At 39.7% G+C, this 21289-nt stretch overlaps 1 protein-coding gene across 5 annotated transcripts in view; it reads right to left on the bottom strand.

Annotated features, from left to right (window-relative positions):
- The window catches only part of Mdfic (MyoD family inhibitor domain containing), a 79857-nt gene that overhangs the window by 8667 nt on the left and 49901 nt on the right, over nt 1–21289 (bottom strand). For 3 of the 5 annotated variants that reach the window (XM_039107769.2, XM_006236102.5, NM_001105668.1), the window contains exon 4: nt 20975–21253. The exons of 1 other annotated variant lie outside the window; for it this stretch is intronic. In XM_039107769.2, coding sequence (XP_038963697.1) covers nt 20975–21253 — 279 coding nt within the window. Of the gene's footprint in view, nt 1–14867; nt 18002–20974; nt 21254–21289 lie in introns of those variants that run through there. One more of the 5 variants, XM_006236103.5, reaches the window with a different exon arrangement.

The raw sequence follows: 21289 nt of genomic DNA, 5'->3' as shown, positions 1-21289 counted from the left end.
CAGCATTGTACACAGCTAATGCACAAAGTATTCCAAGCTCTCCCAGATTTGATCCAGAACTTGGTCTCAACTACAACACTCATCCAAGAAGTCTGTTTAAAGTGTCATTTTACAGTTGAGGAAGACAACATTTATATCAGAGAAATTATTGTTTCATAGAAATTTAACATAGAAATCTGAACAGGCAATGGTACCTCAGGTATTAGATATGTCTCTATGAATCTCAACATTTTCATTTTTTATTTATTGAGTATAATATGTGATGTGAATTTGAGCTAAAGGTTTTTTTTTGTTTTGTTTTGTTTTGTTTTTTTGGCACAGTATACATGGAGGTGAGGACAACTTACTGGGATCGTTTCTGTCCACTAAGCATGTGAGTCCTAGGGGTTAAACTCAGGTCACCCGGCTTGGAGGAAACCCACCTTTAGGTCCTGAGCCATCTTGCTGCCTCAGAGATACTTACCTAGTACATTTTCCATGTAAAGTTAAGTCAATATCTGAGTTGAGAGTCGCTAAAATATCAGTGATGCAAATTATAGCCAAGTGTTCACTGAGTCATTCCCACTTAAGATAGCAAATCTGATAGAATGTCATTGTCCTCAGGGACATGATGAACACTATGAAAATATGGAATTAACGGGTGTCACCTGCTAAGTACTAGTAGTGTGATGATTGTGGTGATGGTGGTTGTGATGGTAGATGTTATGGTGGTTATGGAAGTGGTTGGTGGTGGTTGTGGTGGTGGTTGTAGTCTGTGGTTGTGATGGTTGTGGTGGTGGTGGTTGTGGTGGTGGTTATAGTGGTGGGTTGTGGTGGTTGTAGTGGTGGTGGTAGTAGTATTTGTGGTTTTGGTGGTGGTGGTGGTGGTAATGGTGGTGGTGGTGTTGGTGGTGGTGATGGTGGTAGTATTTGTGGTTGTGGTGGTTGTGATGGTGCTTGTGGTGGTTGTAATTTGTGGTGGTGGTAGTTATGTTTGTGGTCATTATGGTAGTGGTGGTATTTGTGGTGGTGGTGGTTATGGTGGTGCTTGTGGTGGTTGTAATTTGTGGTGGTAGTTATGTTTGTGGTCATTATGGTAGTGGTGGTATTTGTGGTGGTAGTGGTGGTGGTTGTGGTTGTAGTGGTGGTGCTGTCAGAATATGGTTCCAGGAGTACAACAACTCTGTTCCTATGTCCGGGCATACTCTGTGGCATACCAACAGGGGCCATTCTCCTCAAATGCAGGACGGCTTGGGAAAAACTGCTCAGATATGAAAGAGGAGAGAGCACCGAAAGTAACTAATTCTAAGAGACAGACACTGCGGAAGAGTGAAATAAAAACTCAGCCAAAAAATAAGTAATCTGTGTCTGACTGTAGCAGAAGATTTAAAAATAATAGTCTAGTTTTCCATATTTCAATGACTATATGTTTTCTTCAGAAGCAATAAAGCTGGGAGAAAAAAAGGTAATATTATATTCTTCTTGAATGTATTCAGTGCTATTTTTAAGTTGACCAGTGGTAATATATCTAAAGTAAAGTTGAGTATAATTTTGAATAATAAAATGTATATAATACTTTAGTCTCCAGGATTTCTATAAGGTTCAGAAGGTGAGGGTACTTGCTACCAAGGCAGCTGACCCTAAGTTTAATTCCTAGGACCCATGGGGTAAGAGAGAACTGTCTCTCATAAGTTTTGCTCTGACCTCTATTCTGCATGTGCAAGCAAGTACACACACACACACACACACACACACACACACACACACACAGAGTGTACGAATGCACGCACGTACAGCACCCAATAAATAAATAAGTAAATATAGCATTCATTAAGAAAGCATTGTTTTGCTTGAAAGAGCAGTCGGTGTAAGTTGGTGGCACTGCCTTTTATGCTCAGGACAAAGTAAATCTGAATAAGTCCTCTAGTTTTAATGAAAATATGCATTTGAATAAAAATGATGGAACACTTCTTTCCAGATGCTTAATTTAACATTTTCCCCAATTTTATTTTCCAAGCTGCATCTATTTCACAGCTGAAATTTTGGCTGGCCTCTCGTTACTTATGTCTTTGGTTTAGAAATTGTGCAAGGCCTATTTCAGAAGAAAGCAGTGTTTTAAATGGCAAAAGGCCCACAAGGATGCACCCACTACACTCTATGAAGTGACGATGAAGATAATAACAAGTGAAAGTCGTCTATTACAGACACCCATGGAGTTGGCCAGGTTGCCTATATCCGAAATCCCCATGGCAGACTGAAGTACACAAACAACAGTGAGAGAAGGCTTGAGTCACACAGGCTGAGAGTCTCAGAGGACAGGGATCATGCACAGTTCTCTGGACATCTGACTTGCCAGGGCTTAGCTGGGATACAGAGGGTGCCTCTGCCTTCCAAATTGCATAAAAGTCCCAAACAAAGCTGTCTGTGAAGCGGGGCCCTCTCCTACAGAGGCAGGGCAGCTGGTCCAGCAGGAGGCACTACGTCCTACGGGCAGGAGATGTCTGGTCTAGGGAAGGCCCAGGATGTGTTCCCTAGTCTTGACAGAGGGGACAGGCCCCAAGCAAAGAGTCACAGCAGTCTAACACACACACCAGGCAAGATGAAGAGAAAGGCAGTGTGAGCAGCTACCCCGGGACAAGACACCAAAGCGCAATTCAAAGCTGTGCGCAGGAGGTAAATCCCATTATTTATGGAATTAATTTGTGAATCAAGGATGGCTGTTAGTCTTTCCACATCACCCATTCTCAGCTTGTCTCATCTATTCACGGAATGTGATGTTTTTCAAAGGCACCATCGCAAGCCTCAGATGAGCAAGACAGCGTGACACTAAAATTATAAGGTATGCATATCGCCACTTGAATTTAGTCCCCCAACATTTCTGAAGCCAAAACAACCAAGAGGACATGTTTGGGAGTGTCCTAAATGTGACAGCCGTGGTTTCTTGGCCTGCTAAACAAGACGTCTTGTAGGCGTGTCGACTACTTTAAATTGTGGAAGGGAAGATAAAAATAAAAACCCTCCCCCTGAGCTGCTTCCCAGTCCCCTTAGCTCTTCTTCCCTGCCACCCTGCAGCTGAGGCTTCCCTCAGTCACAGCTCATTACTTACTTCTGCCATTCACACTACAAAAGGCAAGGCTGTATGTTTGCAGGTGGTGAAGGCTGTTTGTGTTTGTTTGAACAAGCACAACAGGGAAAAACATACTTGGGGGCACACAGACAAAAGGACTGCAGAGAGGAATCATCCTTCTGTCCTCCCCAAGTGTCACAGTTGGGAAATGCCCTGTTATTTAGGAGGACTGATGCTAGGAAGCTTAGACTGGCTTCCCTGTCTGGCTCTCTCACTAATGGATTACGAAATCTTAAGCAAGTCATTTGTCTGTGTGTTGGTAGGCATGAAACACAGGGGTAATAACTGCCAAGTTCTTTTTAAGCACCAGGACTCCATCACCATGGTACCTGTTATCCAGAAGAATAGATTTTTATATCTAGCTTGGGGTCTTCTCTTGACCTTTTAGAGCTGGTTTTGTACTTATGGCAATATTCATTTCTCTTTTTAAAAAGGGTTTATTTTTATTTATGATAAAGACACAGAAAGACAAAGATGAAACAGAGACAGAGACAAAGACAGTGACAGAGACAGAGAAAGACATGTATAGAGAGATAGTGTAAATATGCCACAGTGTGCAGGTACTCCAGAAGTCCTGGTGAGTGTCAGATCAAGAGCTAAATTTGTAAGTGGATGGGTGCCTTCTGTTGTGGGTGCTGAGAACTAAACACAGGTTCTCTGGAAAAGCAGCAAGTGTTCTAAACCTCTGAGCTGTGTCTCTACTCCATCAAGTTCCCAATATACATACCTGCGTGTATGTGTGCCTGTGTATGTGCGTGAGTCTGTATGTATGCATGAGTGTGTGTGTGTGTGTGTGTGTGTGTGTATGTGTGTGTACAGATGTGTACTGTGAGTCATGAATACAAACTGAAGGCAGAGGAAGACATCAGGTGTCTTGCTATATATCTCTCCCCTTCATGCCTTCAATACAGAATCTCTTACTGAACTTGGAGCTCAGAGTGCTGGAGCTGGTCTGGCTGGTCAGACAGCACTGGTGAGCCTCTTGTCCCACCCCTAATGTACCTCCTATTAGGGGTGAGTTCTGTGAGTCACCACACTCAGCTTTTACATGGGTGCTAGTGGGCCAAACTCAAGTCGCATGTTTGTTCAGCAAGCATTGTTCAATGTCCCCAGACTCTGCTAGTTAATCTCTGTCCTGATACTTACAAAAATAAAGTACAATGGGCAACTAATTAATGCTGAATAAAGGCAGACAAAAATCTGGCTATGCCTGAGGACTAGATATCCATACTGTGCATAGGTCATAAAGTACCAGAGTCTTCAGGCAGAGGACACAGGCTTCGAAAAAATGTTGGGCAACAGTCAACATATAAGCTACATTCTTTTGACCACAAGACATACAAGGCAGGAAGTATTAGACAGAGAAGACTTTTGAAACTGGTAAGATAGTAATAAATGTGAAAAAATAACCTAGATGACAAAATACTGTCACCATTTTTTCTCAGCAGAGGAACCCAGAGATAAGACCTTGGTGGTTAAATTCAACAAAACTCACTGAGCATTGGCTTAAGAGACAGACACTACTCTAAGTACATAGACAAATCCCAAGGACATGATGTTAAGAAGAGCATAGTAGCAATATAGTATGACACATGGTTCAGCTAGAGCCATAGTGCAACAGGAGAGCTGATATAGCAGGCTGCTGTCATGCCGCCTACACACTGCCTTACTTCCTGTATCCCAAATACTGCTAGTAATAGTTACAAATACATCTTCATTAAACACAAAATTGTATAGGAGAGCTATTATGATTATTCCTAAAAGTGATATGAATAGAAGAATCCCTGTCGATTCAGATTTGTAAGTTGGAGCTGGGAAGGATGAGAACACAGGGTTGATGGGGAAAAGTTAGATGGATACATGAACTATGCCTTAAAGAAGGACATGCTAATTGCGACAAAAATAGGGAAATGATGCATGAAGCCAGAACGTTATGCAAAGGAATACAGCAAGGATGTGCTGTAGCTTTTTTCTTTTCTTTAAATAATATGATGACTCAATTTTGTTGGAGCTGCATTAATCAAGAAGAAATCCTTTAATTTTCTATGTCAGAAGCAAGGAGTCACAGAGGACAGGCAGTCACAATCACAGGATCAGGAGGGTCAAACAGGTGACTTTAAAGAGATATGAGGCATTAGAGCGATATAAGTTGACACGACACTGGTTGAGGAAGAAATGAAAAGAGAAGAGTCGCGTGTCACTTCCTAGCCTCTGGAGTCATTCACCAATGAAGAAATCTAGATTTGATATAAAATTGATTTTCAGTATGACATGTCATCGATATGAGACATGTTAATCCTGAAGATACTCAAATGGGGGGGGTATTCAAAAGGAGAAGATGCTGGCCTGAAGCCCGAGGAGAAGATAGATCTGTAGGGAGTGGAAGGAACTACAGCTTTCATAGTGAACAACTTTGTACAGTTTCCCAGGGAAAATATGCCGGGTGACAAGAGAGGAACAAGGGAAGAAGAGCTAAGCTATCAGAGATGAAAAGTTGCTGTGGAATGCTGCCCTTTAACTAGTGCATGACTACTCATGTCTTGAAATCACAACAGCTACAATTATCCCCATAAAACCCTCCCAACAGCTACAATTGTCCCCATAAAACCCTACCAAGATAGGGCCCACTAACATTCACTTGAGGAGAAGAGGTGCGTGACGTGGCTCTAATGGGGCCTTAAAGAGTAAATATTTGGGAGTGGGGCTTTTCCTACATATCACCACCCATAAGTTGCCCATAATCCTCAGTGAAAGTCCTGCAAACAACCCCAGGGAAACTCACTGCTCACCAAGGTAACTTGAATGCAATTATTCATTTGATCTGTCATGGTCCTCTATCTGGAATGAGCAGAAATTTGTATAAGTCTTCCCGGGAAAACTCACACAAGAACAGTTAATAAGAACAAAAACCTGGGGAAAGAAGGTACTATGAAAGAAAAAGATAAACATGTTTGAAAGGGCCAGAGAAATTCCAGGCATATGGTGGGAATGTATGTGAATAGCGGCGGCATAGGGAATGTCTGAAAATTAACAAAGCAGAGGCCCTGAACTTAAGAAATCTATCTGCCTATGTAACCAGAATGAGAAATGTAAAGAATGAGCAACTGAGAAAAGATCCTAAACACATACTCACATGCATACACACGCATGCACATAATGCACGACACATATGCTCACAGGCGGCGTACACACATAACTCTACATGTTCACACGCATGCACACAGAGCTCATATCCATACACACACACACACACACACAGACGCAGACACACACACACACACACACACACACACACACACACACTCACATTTCTAAGTAGGAGCTCATCTCTGGTCACTATACTCTGGAAGAATTCCGATAGAATCAGGAATGGTTTCTCCAGGAGTGTTTGGAAAGTATTCACTGACAAGGAGTGGGCTACCACAGGAAGACAGGCATCTCCTGCTTTGAAGTAAAGGGAGCCTGCTGAGGCCGAGGTTCAGGTGAGCCTGAAGGGAGTACACGGTACAAAGACCTTGAGGAAAAGCTGGTGGCCTTTTCTGTCTTTGTAGAGTGGCAGAACGAGAGAGCCACTGTGTAAAACGGGAACAGACAGGTCTGCTCGTCTTCATGTTAGGAACACTGAATTCCACAGAACAAGTACTCAAAAAATGTGTCAGAGGAGTCTGAGGCACACGCACTCTGCTGAGACTCTAAGAATCCTGTTTAGACCCAAGACCACAGGAGAGGCATTTTAAGGGCATCAAGATTTCTTCAGTTAGTGTTACTCCCTGGAATAGTCAGACGTTAATAGTACAATATAGATCTCTGGTTTAGAAAGCCGGTGTGACAGATAATGCCAGGGTCACAAGTAAGACTGGAGTTTTTCTAAGATGGCCACTGTGAACAAAGAAATCAAAACACAGAGAAGCATAGAAGACAGTTTTAGGTAGGTAGATACATAGGTGGATGATAGGTAGGTGATAGATGACAAAATGATGGTTATAGAAGACAGGTGACAGACATATAGATGGATAAATGATATTAGATATATCGATAATGATGACAATAGATGCTAGGCAAATAGTAGCTAGATTTTTATCTTCATAGATAATTTGGGGTTCAAGAGCCAAAAGCACCAGATTTATCATTTTAGAGTGTAGTTTTTATTTTTACTTATGTAGATATGTGTCTCTTTGTACTAGTACATGTGCACATGTGTGAGGATGTCCCTGGAAAACAGAGGATGCCAGATACCTTTGAGCTGGAGTTGCAGATGGGTGACTGCTCCCTAACATAGGCACTGGGATTTGAACCCTTGCCCTCTCCAAGAGCAGGAAGTGGTCTTAATATTGAATTATTTATTCCTTCCATCCACAGATTTCTCTGTTTATTTTTTCTTTTATAAGCAACATAAAAGGAGAAGCACTTGATTAAAAAATAAGTTGGCCCTTCCCCTTCAGAGGCTAGCACACAGACAACCTTTGGTAAATACGCATTTACTCGAAGACAGCCATCTGAGTGGCCCCCAGTAAAGTTGGCTTGCAGTTTCACTGGAAAGTCTCCCACCAGTCTACAAACACCCAGCCTCAAGAGTTATCTACCACAGATATTGAAATGTTCTTTTTAAAATAACCACTCTATTGTCATTCCAAAATGCAATTTCTGCCTCATTCACTGAGCATAATTATTAGGAAGAAAATAAACTTCAACTTCTTGTGTCAAGTTTAAATGATGCTATGCTATTGGGATATTATTCCCCAGGAGGTCCACATCCCTCAGACTAATTTCCCCAGAGAAGCCCCAGAAGAAACTTAGGCAGGCTTAATATGTCTCTGGAAAACTGTGTATTAATCCATTTTATTCTTTTCTTTCAATTATCTTCACATGTCCTCAAAGTCTTGATTTTTCAGTCTTCTAAGCAACAGCTACTATTTACTTGTGTGCTTTATTTCCCTTCAAAACAAGTGGATTGTTTTCTAACGATCCTACCTCAATCCTCTGACTGTCTCCTATTCCCTCTTCAAACCCCCTTCTCAATTTCCATTCAGTGTACTCTGAGAGCAGGGGATGCCAGTACCAACTCCCCCAAGCTCCATAAGGGCCTGAGGCCACACTCACTACACACCAGTTTTGATCACATGTGAAGATTTGTCTAACAGCTCAGATATGAGTATATTGCTTGTACTTATCCATGGAGATTTTAAGAATGATAACTCAAAACATAAATGTAAATCTAACATACTCAATTTCACTTTCTGCTGTGACCTGGCATTGCTAATAAGTATGTGTTAATAAAAAAAAATGGCTTGAAAATATAAACATAAAAGTAACATTTACTAAGAAATTTTCTATTTACTGTAGAGTTTTTAAGTAGACTATGTGAATGTGCCCTTTGGTATAACCTCAATTTGCTGGGAGTTCACTCAAAAGCGATTTGAATATTTTCCCCCACCATGTGAAAGAATACAGTTTATACAAATTTATAATACATGTATGTCATAAAACAAATAATTTTCATTACAAATTTGAGGACAGTAAAGAGAAAAAAGCATCTGTCTCCATATTGTATATCACTTGTTTTTGTTTTTGATGTGCCATGGGAAAACATTTTTAAATCTGTGCGTTAAAATATACAGAATTTTAAAAATAATCAATGATATTAAATTAGTTTAATATCATTTAAAAAATGAAGGTAGAGAAAGGCCTGTTACTTTGTAAATATACTAGGAAGATCTAGTAGCAATCAAATAGCTACTGTAATTCCAGAGTAATTAATTAAGGTAAGTAACATTCATGATCTATAAATCTGTAATACAAAATGAAAATCCTAGTGATAAAGTCAAACGTGGTACAAATGCTACGGAAGTTTAGCAGAGAATTCATACCTGAGGAAAATATTCAATTCAATGTAAATTTTACAGGTTGAGGAAACTGTTGCTCCCACCCACACTATCTAAGTAATGGTCATCTCATCGCCATTATCACAACTAGCAAGACTTAAGATCCCATCACTAAAGGAGCATGGATGACACTGCCAAATAGCTTTCTAGTATACTCATCTTAGTATTGTACACACACAAACTCATACACACACACACACACACACACACACACACACACACACCAATACACTATGAAGTATTCTATGAAAAATACTTTGGTGCTCATTTTCTCTCTGACTATGTTTTACAAATGGCAAAACACTCATGAGTCACCAACCAGTTATTGTCAGAAGATTCAATACATCTTGCAAATTTCTCTATCTCCTCTAAAAGCCTTCCTCCCTAAATTTCCTTATATCCAGTGTCATCAATACCACTGTGAAACAACCTTAGGAACTCCTTCTACAATGTTCAGAATCAGAATCATTTAGTACATTTGACTTGGTGCCAAATTATAATATATTTTTTTTACATAGATGGTCTGCGAACTACATGTTTAGTATAGGATAATCTACAGTCCATTTGACAGATTTCCAGTTAAGAGAAAATGTCTCATATGTTTAAGGCATGGAAAAATGCAGATACTATAATAATGCTCACAAAACAGGACAATTTTTGTAATGATCTAAAAATCTGATAGGTAACAGAGAGAGAGAGAGAGAGAGAGAGAGAGAGAGAGAGAGAGAGAGAGAGAGAGAGAGAGGGAGGGGGGAGGGAGGGAGGGAGGGAGAGAGAGAGAGAAAGGGAGGGAGAGGGAATAGCAATACAGTGTGTCATGAACTTTCTCCCCTTTGACTCTCCTAGTCTCAACATTATGAATCATCAATTTCTCCCTTTATCAAATGACTTGGTTAATCAAGACATTCTATTCCTAAAACTTTCATCTCTAGCCTCCAGTTTTATTATTATGTCCCTTTAAGAAACCTGCTTGGGAAGAATTAACTAATCTTCAGCCTTTTATTTTTCTGTCTAGAACCCACAAGACATGCACATGGCCCTGAAAACAGACCAAAATATGAATATCACTGTGACAGTTAATCTTCACTGTCAATTTGAGTGGATTTAGAAAGATGGAGAAAACACACTTGTGCCTATGAGAATGTTTTCAGAAAGGTTTAAAAGGTTTAAAAGATCACAGTGAAGGTGGACAGTCCACTAATGGAGTAGAATTGTGATTTGAGTACAAAGGGATGCCTAGCTGAACACCAGGATTAATCTTTTATCTTGTGGACTAAATATGGAAGGTGCCACCTACCACGCATTCCTGTCACCATAACTTCCCTGTTTTCAAAACATGACCTCTCTTTTGGTAATGATCTAAACTCTGATACTACACACGCACACACACACACACACACACACACACACACACACACACACACACACACACATACACACATGCTTATAGCACAGTACTATGTTATGAATCCCCCCACTCACGCAGCTCCATCATCATGCACCATCACAGAATGTACCCTTGAACTGTGAGCCAAAAGAAACCAGTCCTTAATTGCTTTTGTCAGGTAGGTTGTCATAGCAACAAGAAGAGCCACTGATACAAGCACCATCAATGCCCTCCACAGGTAAGTCTCATTCATCCTATTGAACATTTGCTTGCATGTGACATGTAAATACTCATCCCATTTTAAAACACTTTCTTCCTTTGGCTCGCTATTATTTTTTGCGAGCCCAACTGGCTTGCTATTATTTTTTGATAAATCTCTACTGTACTTTTTTCCCTGTTCTTTTTCATTTACTGTCTTCTACATAATGAAGTGGCCGCTCAAGGCTGTGTTCTTGAGATATTTCTGTACTTTCCTTTTTGGCTGAATTCATATTAGATTTATATGGAAAGTGTCCAAAGGATGCTGGCTTCTCAGACAAAATGAATCATAGTAAACCCCATACTTATAGTCTATTCAGTGTTCCCATCATCTTAGAGTATGATGACTCAGGCATCATATATAATACACCCTCATCTCCCATAGAAAAAAGTCTCAAACTGCAGGCCTTTCTTCTGAACTCCATCTTCCTGAACTAACACACATTGCAAACCACTAGTCCTATAAATGATGGGATTTCAAATCCAACAACAACAACAACAACAACAACACACACACACACACACACACACACACACACACAAACTGTCTTCTGTCTCTAGTATCACATTTAGTGGCAACTTCATTCTTCCTCTGGCCAAAACAATGGGAGTCATCCTTTAATCGCTTTATCTCTCCTGCTGAAATCATATTCTTCACCAAAGTGAAGATTCCACAGTCAGTGCAAATCCACATGCAACTACATCCCATGGCCTCCAGCAACGCCACACAGACGCTAACCCATCACTTACCCTCTGAATCATGGCAAGAGCTCTGATGAAAAGCCTTTCTTTGACTTTTTTTTTTTTGTGCTAGTAACCTACACTCATCAGATAAGACAAGGCGATATTTAAAGGCACTAAATCTAGATCACGTCAGCACAGTTTGCTCAATACCTGCTGCAGACTTCCTGTCTCAAAATTAAAACTGGCCACAATGGGTCTGTAAATTCCACCATCAGTTCAGTTCTTAGAAACTCTTGATTTTTTTAAAATAAGATATCTACATAGATCTAACATCTTAAATTACCTCAAGAATACCACAAGGATTAACAAGTTTTTTTTTTTTTTACCTTTTCTTAAGTCTTAGAAAAAAAAAGGAACAATGTTTATCAATTCTCAAATTAATCCATTAAACCAAACATGTTCAGTAACTGTGTAAGGCACAACCACAATTACAGTTTAAATCTCAACCTTTTCAAATCTGGGCTATGGTACTAATTTATGAAGCACAGACCACATTCAATCACACCTTTGTTTTCCCTCTGTAACAGTTTTCTTCAAGATTAAAATACTGACACTTTAAGCAAGATCCTAATACTCAAGGTATAAACAACTCAATAGATTCAGGAAGTCTCTGAAACTGACTAGACTCATTAGGATCCTTCTTCCAAAGTGTAGGTAAGCTGTAAGGATTGCAGAGAGGCAGTCTCAGGCAAGCTGAGCTGCTGGAAGAAGCAGCGAGCATTGAAGCTAAGTAGAGGAAGTAGAATCCAAACGGAGCAGCCTGGAAAGGACCCTCATGAGAGAAACTCTTCAGTTGTCTGTGTGTTGTGGAGTATGCCCCAAGCCTCTCCTGTGATCTGTCACCTGTCATGCTGAGATGGGCATTGATAGTAGAGCTGCTTTTAAAGTATTTCTACTCCTATAAGTAACCCCTCATACATATTCTTGGAAATAATTCCAATAAAACTTACTAGTTCACTAAGTTGGGCTTTGGTTTGTCATTAATTCCCTACCTGAGATGAGTAACACTTGTTCATACCTCTCCTGGAATAGTACAACATCTTTAAACATATATTAAAATCAACATACTGTGTTCTGCTTATCTGAATTACAGTGGTTTCCTGACTCATCCCTCCTGTACATGTGCTCTAATGCCATAAATTTTTGTTCACCATTTTGTTCCCTGCTTTGTTGCTATTTTGATTTTTGTAAAACTGTGACTAAATTGAACTCAGGGTCTCGTGAATGTCGGTTACAAGAAGCTATCAAGCCCCAGGGATCTGTGGACTGAGATACAAAAGTCAGAAATGTGAGACTCGTAATCATAAGACTCTTTTAATGCCTTTTGTTCAAATGGTTTGGGTATTTTAAAATGGAATAGGAGTGTGGACATGAGAAGAGGCACTTTTGAATCAGCAAAGCTTCATATCATGTCATTCCATAAAAATTACTCAGATGACTTGTAGGATTAACCAAGCACACATCACATACACAGCTGAGCCCCTGAGGTTAGGGCCTCATCAAATATTTCTCTGGCTGCTCAATGCTCTTGCTTTGAAATTGTTTGTATTTTCATTTAGTCTAGTGTACAGAACTCAAGATCTAAACTCTAAGGAAACAACATGCTGGTTTGTGAAAAAGTCATGATAATTACCTTCTTATATCTTTAACCATTTTCTCTCTCTTGGATCTTTTTCATCCAAATGTAATTGTACGCACATCTTTAACATCTCGAAACAAAACAATATAAACTCAAGGAAACCAGTTCGCACTGCATGCACTTCGGCCCTGGCCTTTGTCGTTTTGTTTTGGATATTTTTCGTGTGTGTGTGGTGTATGTGTGTGTGTGTGTGTGTGTGTGTGTGTGTGTGTGGTGCATGTGTATGTATGTGTTACAAGAGTTCTACCTTGTGTTTTTCTAATCACTAAATCTATTACTTGGGGCTAATCTTATTTTACTTGCAAACAAACTTGGTACAACCAGATACAGTCACCTTCATGTTCTTAGAGTCTTTGTTCTCACTACTCTTGACAATAGGCTACAGAGTTTGTATTCTCACCTTTCTAAGCCCCTCCCAATGAAACGATCTTCCACTTCTCTCTGACTCTGAATTTTTTCAGGCTACCTTGTCAGTGTGATAGTACTCAGACTTGCTTTTCCATTTTGTATCTCAAAGAAGTCTGACATTGCTCTGTGTTTATCCCCTAAGACTCCAGCACTTACACACCTATGGCACCGAATTGGCCATCCTCCAGGGATCTGATGCATTCTGATCCCGACCACCTGACCTGCCCTTGGAAAACTCTACTTAAGAACAAACCATTCACAGTTTCAAATATCTTCTAATAAGAATAAATATTAGTAAGCATCCTTGGCTCTAAACTTTTTCTCAAGCCTCATGAGCGTGTTTCCAGATGTACTTTGGAATTTCCCACTTGAATTATTTCAGACTGATCACCTACATGACCAGCCACAACCAGCTGTCAACTACATCCAACTACTTCTCTTGATTTTGTAATTTCTCATCATTTTCCCAATCACTATAACTAGGAAAGTAATGGCAGTCTTTCTTAGAATGAGCATGTGACTTCTGTTCCTGTTCTACTTAGAGGTAGCCCCAGATGAAGAACAAGACCTGTCCATCTATTTGAAACCTATGAGACAAAACATCAGGGCTTCTACTGTCCACATATGGTCTGTTTGAGTACAGACCTTCCTATATTCTTGCCCTCTTCTCCTATGGTGTACAAATTGGTCTCAGAATAAAAGAAAGCAAAAAGTAAACAGACAACACACACACACACACACACACACACACACACACACACACACACACCCCTATGGTTTTAAACAACTGTACTAAAATTACGGTAAAAAGCATGCGTGCAAACAGGGTCATAGGTCTACTCTATTCATTCCATTTCAGTTGGCTCTGAATAGCCTCTTCTCCCAAGCACCCCACACCCTCAAGCTTCCTGGCCAATCTATCTGTATCTCTATTGTTTGATTTCCTCCCCACCCATCTCCTGAGTGGATGCTGTGCTAATTTAAATGGTTAGATCAGTTGCCTGAGACAAATTGACTACAAAACAAAAAGCCAGAAATTCCAGTGGTGGAGTTCACACACAGATGATAGCTTTTAACACCCCTCCTCATAACCTACAAAGATTTGATTATTTTAACAAAGTTGTCGATGGGTAGACTCTGAGAATTGAGGCATGTTTTCAATAACTCTATGTTGGTGTGTGTGTGTGTGTGTGTGCGTGTGTGCGTGTGTGTGTGTGCGTGCTTTCATGTTTTAGAACTTTGTTAAATCTTTTCTATTTTGTCTAAACTCTAAAGTTATTTAGATACTTATTTTGGGCCAAATACTTGTTGTAAAGTTTCTGATAAATTATATTATTCTGCAAAGTTTCTATTTATAAATTATAATTATAGTTTTTAAACATTTACTTATTTCAAGTAAATAAAAATAATGACTTACCACCCACCCACACCCACCCACACACACACACACACACACACACACTCACACACACTACTTGCTGTCCCCCTTAGTGAGCTCCTATTCTCCAGCGTACTGGCAAATATTGCATTGGAAAGCACAATTCTAAACCACTCATGCTGAGTGTTATTCTGACATGCACTGGGAAGCGGTGTGCCTGAGAAAACAGAGCACAAGTAACACAATTTTACCATTGCAAATTAAGTACTTTGTGGAATGCCATGACATATTTTCCCCAAGTCATCAAAAGTCTGTCCCTGGAAACTCCAGCTAGAACACTGTAGTGATACCATATAGCCTCATTATTATCCATCCTCACTACGAGGCTGGTCTGCTAGTTCTACAATTACAGGCAAAATCTTTTCTTGGGGAAAAACAAAAATTTTAAAGTTATAAAATTTAGAATGAGTAACTTAACCTTAATGTTGACACTTTATACCAGGTTTTAAAGTTCTGCAATGTATAAGTCATTTAAACTATACTATGATGATGATGATGGTGATGATGATGATGATGATGATGATGGTGATGGTGATGATGATGATGATGATGATGATGATGATGATGATGAAAACTGGTAAGACTGGCAGCAACTTCCTAGAGAACTTGCTGTTGGCAAGAGGATGCTCAAACCTCTACTATATTATAAAACAAAACAAAACAACAACAAAAATAAACAGTACGGATGCCCAAGAAAATGCCCTGAAAAAAAGAAAGAACAAGAGCCTAAAAAGGATCAAAGACAAGATCACAGAGTAAGAATCTCACAGAACCTTGTAAAAAAAAAAGGGTGACAGAAGACAAGACCATCAAGATTGGACTTTAATCCATCAACAGGTCCAGAGAACTGAACTGCAACCTCTTAGCTTCTGAAATCCACCGTGTCTCCAACCTCTTACTATCTGACTTACAGTAACAGTTCACCACAAAAGAGCAGAAGGGCTGTAAGAGAGTCAGAACAAAGACACTGCATACACTGCAGTGCAGGCACCAAGTAAGAAGCTCCCTAGACATATACAAGAGCAACCAGAGGGGGTTCCAAACAACGGAATGAAAACACAACACGATTTAATGTAGCTGACACAATGATGTCCTTCAGCAAGTCATAGAGAATGGGGATCCATCTTCAGAACAGACATCTCGGCTGCCGGTGGAATGACCGCTTCCTATTTGTTCAGTATCATCTCCCCTATGTCAGCTTATCCATCAGATCAAGTCACTTGAGTAATCTGAAAATACTAATTCATAAAGCTTCTTGTACCCTCCTAATGCCTCCTCCTATCTGACGGCTACTTTAAACGGTTAGCTTGACACAGTATAAAATCACCTGACAAGAGAGTCTTAATGAGGAAATGTTTAGATCAGAAGGGCCAGTAGGTGGGGGATAGCCTCTTACATTAGCAGATGTGGGGAAACTGAGTCCTTGTGGACAAAGACATTCCCTGGGTTTGAGTTCTAAACAGTATAGCGATCTTACCTTCAACCATCCAACTTAACTCTACCTTACCTTTTAAGTCTCCACCTAGCACCCTTTCCAGCAAGCGGATCTCTCTGCCACCAACCCCATACACATCAGCAATTATGACCACAAAGTTGCTCAACCTCACGGAATACTTATAATAATCCTATGGCATCAGTACGTATACCATTCCCATTTTCCTGATAAGATGCTACAACAGAAACAGGCTACTAACTCACCCTCAGATGAGTAGAGCTAATACAAGGGTTTAGCTAATAAGCAAAGGGTAGAGCTAATAAGCAAACCCAGACAGACGGGTTCCATAAATATTCTACACATCAGACTACCACAGCTCCGTATGATTATCAGAGATTTCTCCAGCTATCGCTGTAGAACCAGTCCTTTCCATTGTCTTTCCGAGCACTGATTTCAGTGAGATGCTGAAATCCAATGTGTTCCTCCTACAAATACTGACTCTTGAGTATCAAGTGTGGAGTGCAAATAAATTGCCAAACATCCCTAAAGAGAATGAAATTTTTTAACAATATTTTTGTTGAAACCTATTTTTTTTTACAAAAACTATAGCTATAACTGGCACACCTAAAACATATTAGCATTTACCATCTCTATGAAAGGAAAAGTGTCTCCAAGACTAATGAAAACCCTTGGCAATTTGAATATTAGATGATACTAAATTACACTATAATTATTTCAAAGGTCAAGAATCTTACACATTTAGTCTTAAAACTCTCCACCTGGGTGATGCAATCAGAAAATTTAAGAATGTATGAAAATATTTAATTATACAAAACAGGAAGAAATCTACTAATTTAATAACCTTTAAGTAAAATGTGCTGTCTTCCCACATAAGTATTTTTTCCTCTCTGCCATAAAAAGGAACATTTTAGAAGAATATATGAGCTACATTAGTTTCAAGGAAGGAGACACCACAGTTTGAAATAAATCAACACGCCACTCATGAATACTTGGGAAACTTTAAGATTACAGGTACCATGGTAAACACAACAGAGTCAGAACCACTCACTGGTTTTGAGAATTCAATCTCTCAGGGGAGAAAAACCACTGCAGAGTACAGGTGTGATAGCTGTTCCTAAAATCTCAAGAGGAAAGGATTTAAGTAGACACATGCTCACTGAAATGAAACTCCATGTATCCACCACAGGTGGATGGCCATTCACACTCAAGTGACGTTGGAATGCTGGGTAAATTGCCTTTAGTTCAGACTGTTTAGTCATTTGCTTGGTTAGTTAGCTTGATCCTTTGAGGTCATATCTCACTGTGCAAAGCAAACTGATCTTGAATTATGCCTGGTATCCTCAGCAGCCAGAACTAGGCATTGAATTCTCAGGAACTGGAATTAGAGACAATGGTGAGCCCACACAATTGTGGGCTGTGAACGGAAACCGGGTCACATGGAACAACAGCCAATGCTCTTAACTGCTGGGCCACCTCTCCAGTGTCTTGATTACATCATTTTAAAAGGCGGATTTGTCTTTAAGTCTTTGAGTGCCTTTTTATAGCCAAGTCACTTCAGACACAGGACAGTCCACTTGGTAAAATGTGGAAAAACTTCAGGCTTTCCCAGAAGGACAGGGCTGCAGCAGGAATGGTTTGGCTCTCCTGGAATTGTCCCTGGATGCAGAAGGCCCATCGTACATGCTAGAACAGTGGGTTTTTAATTGGTTTGGTTACTTGTTTGAATAAACATGCGTGGAATTTGTTTTTTAAAGCCATTGCAATAGAAAGTTTTAATCAATAAACTTTTTTTTTAAAAAGCTGCCTCTGTTTCTTTGTTTGAGAGATATTTTCTTTTTTGATTTTGGTAGACAGGGCCTTACTATGATATAGCCTTGGATTGTCCAAAACTGGTTTTGTGGATACTACTGACGTCAGAATTATGATGTTCTTTGTATATTATAGTTGTGCGATCTTCTGTTTCATAATTACTTAAACCTTCATCATGGATGCTTGTTCTACATGCAGCAAACTAACAATAAAGTACAAGATAATATTATCTGAACACTTCAAAAACAGCTCTCCATACCCACCTTGACACTATGCTCTTTTTTGGTTGTGATGTTTACATCGAGGATAAATAATATTGACAGCTTGGGAGCCATCTTTCTGGCTCAAATGATAGAATTAATATATAGCCAATACACAGTGATTCATTACGAAGATGAGGGGCTTTCACTGACCCAGTGTGGGATGGGACATTGTACTAAGATAAGGCCTGGGGTGTGTGGCTGAGTGTGTGGAAAGCTGAGCCAGAGCTGTCTGCCAACAGGAGACACTCCATCAGACTATTTTATCCGTGTCATCTCATTAAGTAGAGCGTACCTCCAATGTACCAGAAACAGTCTACCTGCTTCATACATGGGAGCTCCCATTCCTCCCAGCCACACTATTGTTGTGTGAACTGCATACAATTATCAAAATATAAACGAGGAATCTGGTAGAGAGGGGTTCAGAGGAGACACTACAGTCAACTGGCTCAAGGTCAAACTGACCTTCAAAGCTAGAGGTTCTGTTTTCACAGCTTGACCTATAGTCCTTATTCACTATCCCTGAGGTCAAGAGGAGGTGTATGACAAATGGTGACGCAAAATTTAAGGGCACAACCGTGAATGAGAGTTAAATTCATGAAAAATCTGTAATGATGAGAACATAGGAGATGGGACAATGAAATGATAATATAGATTCAAAAACAGATCACAAAATATATAACGAAGAGTGAAGACATGAACAGGTGTCTGCAAGGCGTTTGATACTTTCCTTGGTGTTTATCCTCATGCTCCCAACTTGACCTTAAATGCTATTTTGTGAGGATTGTTGTTTATAGCCTATAAACTCCCCATATCCAAATATTTGTGGTCAAGACTAACTGGAGGGCAGAGAGGAAGAAAAAGATGACAAAGTAATGAAATGAGAAGAAAACCATGGGAGAGAGCCTGTATGTCTCTCATTCATACGCATTGCCTTTTCTCCTCCTGCTTCTTCTAAAGCTGCACTCCTGCATTTACATTCTTGCAGGTAAATTCAAACACAACGAAAAAGCAAACACTCCTGAAAGTGTCCAGCAGGCTATTTCTGGTTTGACTGATAGGCCAGTGTTAACACTTTTTAAATATTAAAGCAAGTAAACACCAACAGGAAAACAAGGGCTTAAGAATATATAACAAGTAAATTCATATATATAAAACAAGTAGATTTCAATTGCATTCAATTACTTCACCCAATCACCTCGAAGTAAAGATCCTCCAAAGAAAATTGCATTGCCTTCTCAACTCCTTGGAGAGCCGGTTTAGTTAACAGCCTACCTATACTTCAGAGATGACCATGCAGCTTACATGTCAAACTCATTTTCAAATGTCAATCATGTCCTCTTCAATCTAATTAGTTTGGAAAGTAGTGTCACTGACCTGGAACTATGCAGACCATTTATTATCATATCATTTGATCAACCTAACACTTTGCCTCAGTTGAGTTTTAAGACATCGGTAGCCAAAATGTAATATCCTTTCTCCTACTCATGATTGGTAACTCTGGATAAAATTCCCTATTTACCACTCAATGTATCACTGTGAGTATGTGTAACTAACTTTCCAGAGGCTTTCCAGAGTGTCTTCTGCAAGCTTTCAGGGAAATTAAAATGGAAAGGTAAAGGAAATATGCACAGATAGTGAAATGTATATGTGTATATATACATATATGCATGATACATATTTTTACTAGAACCAAATATATATGGCAGATTTGGGATTTTGGATAAGGAATTGCAAATGGATGTAGGAGGAAGAACAGAAGTCTATGCACAGGCTGGAAGTAATTTACAACCATAATTACACAGACTGAGTTGTTTCTTCCCTTTAATATGACACAACAAAATGTATAGAGTCCGCAGGTTTCATCATATTGGGTTTGTTTTATAATAAAGAAAACTGCCCTAGGTCCATATTCTTTAACTTGACTTTGAGTTGGTTAAGGGCAGACGAGGTCCCATGGAAGAAGAAATAATAACTAGCTCTCTTGAGGTCACAGAGCATTGGCAAGAGTCGCTGAGGGCAGAGCAAAAGGGTGGGGCAGGGCTGGAGTGCGTGTGTGCTATGTGCTGTCAGCAGGCGAGCTGGAAGATGGCTCACAAGGTAGATAGCCATCACCTGGCCCATTCTCCAGCAAGACCAGGAAAATTACATGATCTTTTTCCTATTTCGTTTGCATACTATGAATGAATTTACAAGACAAAAAAATGCAAGCAGGTAATCTTATCTCTACCGCACAGAGTAACATGTTGCACCAAGGAGGAAAAGAATTGAGACACTCTGATACGCCCCCAAATGGAATATTTATATTTTTAACTGTGGCATTTAAAAAACATGCACCTGTTATATTTAAAGTAATGAGTAGTCACTCTAGGCTGTCAATCTAAAAGCGGAGTGCTGGCTTCCAAATCTCCCTTTTTTATCCTGGACTTTTATTGGAGAAAGTTAAGTGGATTTTACCAAAATTTATGTTTTGTCTGACAGAAAGGCAAAAATGTTCCTGGTGTTTTCTGAATCAATTTACTACTACTGAATATTTTTACATGATGTTTTCTTTTTTAAAAAAGGTGCACATCTATGTCACACTTACCTTCAGGTGAGGAAGCTGATTTTTGGGAAAAGACAGCATTTACTTTACTCTTCTTATTGACGTCATTGTTTACAGACAAGCTGGACTGAATTTTTCTATGCATTTTCTGAGAGACAGGAGATGACATTTTGTGATTATCCATAGACATATGTTTGGCTCTGTGAGGAATTCCATTCCCATTGTTCATAGTTGTGTGGCCACCATTCTGTATCTTGCTGGTTTCCTCCTTGCTGGGCTCCTGTGCTGATGTCTGCAGTTGAGGCAGACGCTCAGGTTGGGCTGAGTTAAAAAAAGAAACAAACAAACAAGAAAATT

This window comes from Rattus norvegicus, chromosome 4 (genome assembly GCF_036323735.1).
Source record: "Rattus norvegicus strain BN/NHsdMcwi chromosome 4, GRCr8, whole genome shotgun sequence".
NCBI lineage: Eukaryota > Metazoa > Chordata > Mammalia > Rodentia > Muridae > Rattus > Rattus norvegicus.
This window is presented reverse-complemented; position numbering and strand designations above follow the sequence as displayed.